Source organism: Athene cunicularia, assembly GCF_003259725.1.
Source record: "Athene cunicularia isolate RWA chromosome 13 unlocalized genomic scaffold, athCun1 chr13_part1, whole genome shotgun sequence".
Classification (NCBI taxonomy): domain Eukaryota; kingdom Metazoa; phylum Chordata; class Aves; order Strigiformes; family Strigidae; genus Athene; species Athene cunicularia.
Genome location: NW_020799117.1, coordinates 9981285 through 9989899, shown reverse-complemented (window position 1 = coordinate 9989899; position 8615 = coordinate 9981285). Strand labels below are relative to the sequence as shown.

The 8615-nt window shown below is 60.5% G+C and overlaps 3 protein-coding genes across 3 annotated transcripts in view; all 3 read right to left on the bottom strand.

Moving 5' to 3' along the window:
- DOK3 (docking protein 3) overlaps positions 1–2856 on the bottom strand; it is a 3458-nt gene extending 602 nt beyond the window's left edge. Inside the window, 6 exon segments of the mRNA XM_026858528.1 lie at positions 5–289; positions 292–526; positions 608–780; positions 866–959; positions 1099–1392; positions 2742–2856. Coding sequence (XP_026714329.1) covers positions 5–289; positions 292–526; positions 608–780; positions 866–959; positions 1099–1392; positions 2742–2798 — 1138 coding nt within the window. The 5' untranslated portion in view covers positions 2799–2856.
- The window catches only part of PDLIM7 (PDZ and LIM domain 7), a 25160-nt gene that overhangs the window by 15342 nt on the left and 1203 nt on the right, over positions 1–8615 (bottom strand). The gene's annotated exons all lie outside the window — the stretch shown is intronic.
- Positions 2816–8578, bottom strand: DDX41 (DEAD-box helicase 41). The gene is made up of 16 exons (XM_026858458.1): positions 8476–8578; positions 8228–8387; positions 8073–8147; positions 7715–7775; positions 6977–7113; positions 6649–6721; positions 6329–6482; positions 6083–6219; positions 5718–5880; positions 5486–5617; positions 5240–5311; positions 4868–4964; positions 4466–4615; positions 4242–4313; positions 3919–4029; positions 2816–3698 (listed from the first exon to the last, which is right to left on the bottom strand). Exons 1-16 carry the CDS (start codon positions 8476–8478, stop codon positions 3562–3564), a joined length of 1734 nt encoding a protein of 577 aa, XP_026714259.1. The 5' UTR covers positions 8479–8578; the 3' UTR covers positions 2816–3561.

Below are 8615 nucleotides of genomic sequence, written 5' to 3'. Positions count from 1 at the left end.
TTGCTGTGGCCCTCGGGCGCCTGCCGGCACCCCAGCTCCCACTGCCCTTCCTCCTCCTCCTCCTCCGCCCCAGCGGGACCGAGCTCCGCGGTGAAGATGTTCTCATAGAGATGCTCAGGGGGCAGCTTCTCTGCAGCCCAGGGCTTGCTGGAGCCTGGCTGCCCCGATGCAAAGAGGGACTGCTGGCCCCGAGCGATGGAGGCATAGACGATGGGGCCTGTGACCTCAGGCTCCGGGAAATGAAGGAGGCTGGCAGGGGGGAGGGAAGCAGGCTGTGCCCCCCCCCGGGTGGGCTAGGTTGGGCGTCCTCAGTCCCAGGGCCCCAGTGCTGGGGCTCGGGGCCCTGTACAGAGAGCTGGGGGTCCAGGGGACAGAAGAGCCGGGGGTCTGGGGCATCTTTGCCCTGCTGCTGGCAGGCGATGGCGGCAGCCACAGCCCGGGACAGCTCCAGAGCCCGCGGGGTGCTGAAGGTGAAGGTGCCCTCACCGGAGTCACTGCGGCGGCCAGCCTCGAAGGAGAAGACAGTCTGTGGGGCCAGAGGGCAGGGTGAGGGGCTGGCACTGGCCCTGCACAGCCAGCAGCCCCAAGGAAGGAAGGTGGTACCTACCTGATCCTGACCAAACTTGCGGAGGAAGGGGTAGGGCCAGGTGAGCAGGGGCTGGCGGGACTGCGCATCCTTCAGCGTCAGGCTCTGGGGAAGGGCCGAGAGCAGGTACTGCCCGTGCAGGCCGCAGCGGGCGGCTGCATCCGTCCAGACCACCAGCACTGGGAATTCAGTCACTACGGGGGCAGAGCAAGGTGGGGGTCAGCACTGCAGCACTGAGCCGGAGCCCACCCTAGCCCTATCCACCACCCCTACACGTACAGTCCTGCCAGGAGGAGTAGAGGGAATTCTCCTCCATGGGGACAGCAGGGCTGGGCTGGGGCCTGGCGCTGCTCTCTGCCGTCTCCTTTGCACCCTGAAACAGAGGGATGTGAGCACGGCCCCAGGACTAGGGGAGTACGAGCCCCCCAGCCTGCCCACGGACCCTGAAGCCCCTGGCTCACCCGAGCCAGCAGCAGCACGAGGGGGCCCAACTGTGCTGGACCCCAGGGTACCTGGAAGGCCAGCTGGCAGAGCTGGGCAATCCACTCATCCCGCTGCTCGGCTGCCAGCACGTAGCTCTTCTCTGTGGTGTTGAGGTAGAAGGCGGCGGTGGCTTTGGGGCAGCTCTCAGTGCCTGCGGGGCCCACGGAGACACAGTCCGAGAGGCGGATGACCCGGCGGGCACAGCGCCGCAGAGAGGTCTTCTCCAGCACTGTGCCATCATCCCGCACATCAAACTTCTCCATGCGGGCCACGCCAGAGGGGCTGGCAGCAAAGAGCTGGGCTCGCATCTTCCTCCAGGTCCTCTAGGGCATGGAAAGGGCAGAGTCAGGGAAAAAAAGGGTCAGAGATGCCTGCTGCACCCTCACAGCACTGCCCTCCGTGCGGTGCCAGCAGTGCTCAGGAAGAGCTGTGGGAGCCAGGAGGGGACTTGGGGGATCCCTGCCCACAGCTGCTGTGTGCTGCAGGAGGGCACAGCCCTGGGGCTGTGGGGCAGGGCAGTCCCAAAGCTAGGTCGAGGGGGAGCCTTGCCCACAGCAAGCTCGGCCTGGCTTGCTGAATGAGTCATGCTCGCTCCCGGCTCGCTGAGCATCAGGTCCTGCTCTTTGTTCCCCGCTGCAAGTGCCGGCCTGCCACTGCCGCAGCTGAGCTCTTGAGCTGTTCTCGGGACAGACTCCGATGCAAATTAAAGCCATTTTGAGCTGCTGAGGCTCCTGCTGGCAGCCTCACATCTGCCGAGCAGGGCCAAGCCCTGCAGTGCGCAGCCCGCTTCCTCCCAGGGGAGTCTCTGTGGCACCAGCACCTTCCCAGCTCGTCATGGGATAGAGGGGGCGCGTGCCCCCACGTACCTCAAAAGCACAGCAGAGCCTCCGCCCTGATGCAGCCAAGCACCCAAAATATGCACCACTGCCAGCCCGCCTGCCTCCTACACACAGGGCACTGGCCCCGTTGCACCCAGTCTGCCTACTTGGGCTCCAGGACTTGGCCCTTACTCAGCGGGGAGCTTGGAGCGTGATCGTAGCCCCTCATATGCACTGAGCCCCCCCGCAGGAGCACAGCCACCCCACTGTAGCAGGGGGGATGCTGTTGAGGCAAGGCCAGCGCCAGCAGGACCTACTTCACCACCACTCATCTCACTGGAGCTGGCTTGACCCTGCGGGGACTCTCACCGTGTCACCCATACTGTGCCCAGAGGGCTGTGGCACTGGGTGGCCACCCCGAGGGCCCAGGGCAGTAGGCTGAGCGGTGAGGGGTGCCCCACGGATGGCAGTGGCCCCCCAGGGCCAGGCTGACAGAGGGCTGGGCACAGAGGCGCTTCCCACGTGCTACCTAGGTACCGCACTCCCCCACACACACGCCAGAGCTGCACCTCATTAATACCCATTTATTGTTCCATGGCGAACCACACGGTGACCAAGCGAGAAGAGGGACCCGGTGCACAGGGGCGAGCTTGAGCAGGTGCCTGCACGGATGAGTCCCCTGGGCTGCAGGGAGAGCCTTGCTCTGCGGGCCGTGGAGCCCAGAGCCCCCCGGGGCGGCTCCAAGGGGTCTGGCTCCAGCCACTCCTTGCCAGGCTGCCGAGGGCCCAACCCCAGGCCTGGCATCAAGACAGATCAGGGCAAACCCTGTACCCAGCCTTGAACCCACCCTTTACCTTTCCAAATTTGCAGTGCTGCACATAGAGGATCCCATCCTTCACCGGTCTCTCCATGGGCCCAGAGTCGCCCTGGCAGCCAGCGCAAGGACCGAGGGACTTGAACTATGAGCAGCGGAGAAAATGTGACTGCTACAGCCAAAGCAACTGCACGGGGCAGACTTCCTTCTCTCGGTGACTTCCCCTTTTTGGTGTGTGGGATGAGGAGCAGAGGCTGGGCCACAGGAGGTGTCCGTCTGTCCGCCCTCCCCCTTGCAGAAGGGCAGTGGGGCAGAACGGGTGCAGGCAGAGCACAGGAAGCACTGCAGGGACCGCCCGACACGAGCACAGCAAACTCCACCTCACCCCATCTGCAGCGGAGCGTGTTTGGGGTACATGGGAACAGCCACCAACTGAGGATGCACAAAATCAGGTAAGGGGGATGCAGCCCTGGAGGAATTGAGGGGCTTTGCTGAGGAGCGACGTAAGAGCCTGGCCATGCCACTGCAGGGGGCTGGCAGGGACAGCAGGCAGCTGCCCACAGATCAGTCGCCCCACCTGGGGCCTTCTCCTTCCCTTGGGCACTGCTACCTGCTTGCCCAACACACCACTGATGTAACAGGCTGTTGCAGCACAGCTCCACAGTTTCCTCTGAGGCAGGAGCTTCGTCAGGGTGAGCCGTCAACACCCCCGGCGGCCAAATGCCTGGAAAAGGGGCCACAGCAACACAGGACAGGGTGCCCTGGGCTTGATAAGGGCGAGGGCAGCTGCGATGCTGCCCCACTGAAAGGGAACCAAGGCCTGTGGGGTGGGGGAAGCACTGGGCAACATGCTCCCCAGGCTAGAAGTCCATAGAGCTGTGGGCCAGGTAGTCCTTGCGGCCAATGTTGCTGACTTGCTTGGTCTGCATCGCCTCCAGCTTGGGGCAGTCGGTGATGCGATGGCCCAGGCCGCCACAGAAGGCGCAGCCCCGCTCATCTGCAATGGGAGGGATGAGGTCAGGGGGAGCTGTGCCACACCAGGGGAGCAGCCTCCCCACCCCAGAAGCAGAGGTGCTATGCCAGCATTGCCACATGGCCAGGCAACAACAGCCCTGAGGGGGGCAGGAACCGCCCTGGGAGCCAGAGGGCAGGTGGGGGGGGAAAGCCCTGTCTGCAGCCCAGGGCAGGAGGTTCCGGTGGAACCCAGGGTCTCTCACCTCCGATGTCCAGCATGGTCTCGTCCCCACAGTGCAGCACCTGGAGCACAGGTGGCACCTTCTGCTTCGCCTCCAGGAGCAGAGCCTTCAGGTCCATCAGCACCGACTCATCTGGGGCAAAGACACGGGGCAGAGAGATGGGTCAGACACAGCCCAAGCAGGTTGGGGGAGACACAGCCCCACGCCACCATTTCCCCTCCACGAGCCATCACGACTCATCCCTGCTCGTTCAGGATCCCCCTGCCCTTGCCAAGGCAGCTCCATCTCCCAGCTGCCTCCCACAGCCACAGCTCCCCCGCAGGCAGCCCCCAGCTGTTTCTCACCGCAGGCCTTGTTGATGAAGGTGGTGGCAATGCCAGTGTTGCCCGAACGGCCTGTACGCCCAATACGGTGAACTGCGGAGAAAAAGAACAGGATCAGGCCTGAGCAAGTGCAACATGACAGACCACCCCTGCCCCCAGGCACTGCAGAGACAAGTGCAGAGCCTTGCTGGCCTGCACCCACCCTGCCAGGCCCTCGCTGGTGCCCCCCAGGGCCCAGTCCCCACCGTAGTTCTCAATCTCCTCCGGCATGTCGTAGTTGATGACGTGCTGGATGGCTGGGAAGTCCAGGCCCTTGGAAGCGACATCAGTGGCAACCAGGACATCCTTCTTCCCATCCCGGAAGGCCTCGATGGCTTTTGTCCGTTCCTCCTGATCTGCAGAGGCCCAGCAGAAAAGATCACCATGGGCAGAGCTCCCAGTCCTGCATCTTGCAGCAACTAGTATGGCCTCAGAGCCAAGGATTGTTCAAGTAGAGGCTCCCCCAGTGAGAGAGCCTACACAGCCCAACCTGCCACAGCCCTTCCTCACACCATCACAAACTGCTGCCACACTAGGACCTCCTGTGGCCACATACCACCTTGAAAGAGCCACACCACAGCTCAGGCCTCCCTGACACCCTCACTGACCTTTCCCTCCGTGGATGGCCACAGCTTCCACACCCTTGAGCAGCAGGTACTCATGGATTGCATCAACATCCGCCTTTTTCTCTGCAAAGATCAGCACCTGCCACAGCACAGGCACTATGTAAGACCCTTTGTGTGTGTGGACAGGCACTGCTGGCACCAGCACAACCCCTGGGAAACCCATTCCCCTCTTGCTGAGCAGAGCACACAGCAGCCCTGGGCCCAGGACCTGCTCATACGCAGAGCACAGCTCACTCACACACTTGTCCCACACGCAGCAGAGCCCTGCAGCATCACAGCCATGTCCCCACCCATGCGCCGGGCTGCAGCGTGCCCGCGCCACCCCCAGCCGCGCTGCCAGAGCACAGTACTCACAGGCGGGGGTGTCTTCTGCAGGCACTCCAGGAGGTACACCATCTTGGCCTCCTCTTTCACGTACTCCACTTCCTAGGAACAAGGACAAAGGTGAGTCAGGCACACAACAGAGAAATCGTTGTTGCTTGGTAATCCTTAATCTCTTGGGAAGGAATGCACAAACCCCAGCTCCCTGACAAGGGCCACATCAAGTGCCCTCATGAACAGTGCTGGCCTCCCGCACAGGCAAGCTCCCAGCTACTTCACCTGCACAACATCCAGGCTGGCAGCACCCGCTCGCCCAACATTAATGGTGATGGGCTTCACCAGGGCACTCTTGGCAAAGTTCTGGATCTTCTTGGGCATCGTGGCACTGAAGAGGAGGGTCTGGCGCTGGCCCTGTACAGGAAATACAGTGTCGGTAAGGATTTAGCTTTCACCCAACCAGGCAGGTGCAGGGAATGAGCTTCAGAGTGCTCATACCATGCCAGCTCAGTACCTTGAAGTAGGAGAAAATGGTACGAATGTCCCCCTCAAAGCCCATATCAATCATCCTGTCAGCCTCGTCCAAGGCCAGGTAGCGGCAGATGTCCAGGCTCACCATCTTCTTCTGCAGCAGGTCCATCAGGCGGCCAGGGGTTGCCACCATCATGTGTACACCACTGTGGGATGAGAGGTGGCCATGGTCAGGCACTCAGATTCCTGCCCTACGCAGTGACACATCAGGAAGGTAGCACCTGCTTGGCACATCACCGTTGCCCCCACACCCTCCTGAAGCCAAATGGCCAGGGTGTCACTCCTTAGTCCCCTGCCAGAACACAGAGCACAGCTCCAGCCCCACAAAGCCACCCCAGAAGGTCTTACTGTTTGATTGTCTCCATCTGCTCCTTAACAGACATGCCCCCAATGCAGAGGGCACAGCGCAGCGGGGGCAGGCCATCCTCCTGCAGCAGGCGACAGTAGTACTCGATGATGCCGTGGGTCTGCCGGGCCAGCTCCCGCTGCAGAGACAAAACTTACTTATTCTTACATCCCCGTGCAGGGAGGATCTGGGATTGCCACTGAGAATCAAAGCTTCCTCCTGCACATTACTGTACCCCTGACACTCACTGAGGGACAGATGATGAGTCCGTAGGGTCCCTCTCGCTTGAAAAATGGCAGCCTCTTCTCCTGCTCCAGGCAGAACATGATCACTGGGAGGGTGAACACCAAGGTCTTCCCAGAGCCAGTGAACGCAATGCCAATCATGTCCCTTCCTGAGAGGCTGGCAGAGAAATAGGGCCAATGGTGAGGAGGAGCACCACAAAACAGCTCAGACCTCCGGGGCTGAGCAAGGGGATGGGGCACATCAATCACCAGGGAAGAGCACCTGGTTCACACCACTGTAGGGAGCAACCACCCCCACTCTGGGAGAGGAACAGAGCACTCACATCGTGGGGATGCCTTGGATCTGTATGGGTGTTGGCTGCTGGATTCCTTTTTTCTTCAGGCCCCTCAGGATAGCTGTCAGAGAACAAGGGAACACATTCACAACCTGAAATCATCTCCCTCTTTTCCTCCCACTCATGGCCCAGCAGCAGCTCTTCCACCAGTGACAAACACCCCTTGGGCCAGCAGTTAGGCGACAAAAACATAGTTGGGAATTTAAGCTGCAACCCCAGTAATACTAAGCGTTAAAAGATTCAACAGCTTCACTCACTGACATGCGCTTCCCAGAAAAACTGCCCCGTGCCCTTCCAGGCTCTTCTCCTGGCCCACCTGCTGGAAACTTCATCTCCTTGAAGCTCTTGATGGGGGGTGGGATGCCTTCCCCCTCCACCAGGATGTGGTACTTCTTGCGCACGCGATCGTGCCGTGCCTCTGACATGCCCAGGATGTAACGAGGTGCTCTCCAGCTGCGAAGGCAACAGAGAAACGTGGTGCAGAATGAGGCTGAGGCTCCAGAGCCAGCAGCCCCAACGCAGGCCATGGGGAAGTCCCTGTCAGGCTCTGATATCCCCCCAGGGAAAACAGGTAATCCTAAGGGGCTTCGTGGTGCGAGCACAGGAACAGATTCAAGCCAGTTTCATGCATTAAACATTTCCTTAAAGTCTGAGGAAGAAATCCCAAGCTAACAGACAAGAACAGTCTATGGATGGTGGATGGAACATAACAAAATCTTCTGGGCATGTCTCAATCATCTCTCTGACACTGCCTCCAGCAGCGTTGGCTCTGTGGCCTCCCCATCTCCTTCTCCAGCTTAATCACCTCCAAGATCTGAAGAGTCACCTCAGGTCTCCAAGTTTAATGTAAACATACTCTAGTAAATCTTAACTACATATAAAATGACATCCAGGGTGACTCAACAGCCTTCAGTCTTACATGCAGCTGGAAGAAGCCAAGCAGTGGAGCAAGAGAGAAGCCAGTGGCCAAGAAGCAGAGCTCCTCCTGCGAGGCTGCAGGGCTTCTAGTTCTCTTCAGCCATGAGGAAGATAACCTCTGTACTGTGAAACGCACCTGGTTTTAATTGGATCATCGTAGGTGATGCCCTTTGCCATCTCCTTCACCGACATCAAAGCTGCAAGAACAAAGCTGATGAGGTCAGTGCAAACTTTCCACGTCTAGATAGAAATTTGGGAGACCATGCATGGAGATGGAAGGGGGAAAGCAGCACCTCTGACAGCCCCTCTAGGTACAGGGGAACCAAATGCTGCAGCCTTCCGTGCCTAGGGGCCTGCCACAGCAACGTCTCAGCTAACCTCATACTTACTGAAGGATCCCATCGTGATCTGTCCCACCCTGGCTGTGAACACCCCTCAGCATTTACAAGGCTGCTCTAGAAGCAGAACTGAGACACGGAGCTCCCATCACTCACCTCGGCCTTCTGCCACGCTCTCCAGGATCTTCTCTTCCTCCTTCAGCTGCTTCTCCTTGGCTGACTCCTTCCGAGCTGAGGGGAGAGTCAGGGAAACAGTGAGAAGGTTTCATTGCCCACTGAAAGCCTGGCCCTACCGCCAGCCGCTCCCCTACCTTCTGCCTTCTCTTTGAGGTGCTGGTGCTGGTCCAGGAGGCTGATGTTGGACTGCGGCCCCAGGGGGATATCATCCTCGTCACCCCGCTGCTCGCTCCCGCTGTCCCGCTGCTCCTCCTCCGACACCACCTTCCGCCGCATCTGCAGCAGCTTCTGCAGCTGGAAGGAGCCAGGAGTGAGCGGCCCCGCGACGGGAGAGAGGCTCAGAGCCCTCCCCCGGCAGCGCCGGGCCCCGTTATCCCGTTACCATCTGCTGCTTGCGCTGCTTGACGGGCACGTAGGGCACATAGTCGTCATCTTCCTCCCCGGACAGGTCGGACGTCACCGCCGCCTCCTCCCGCTGCCTCTGCGGGGAGACGCGAGGTGAGGCCGGCCCGGGACGGTACC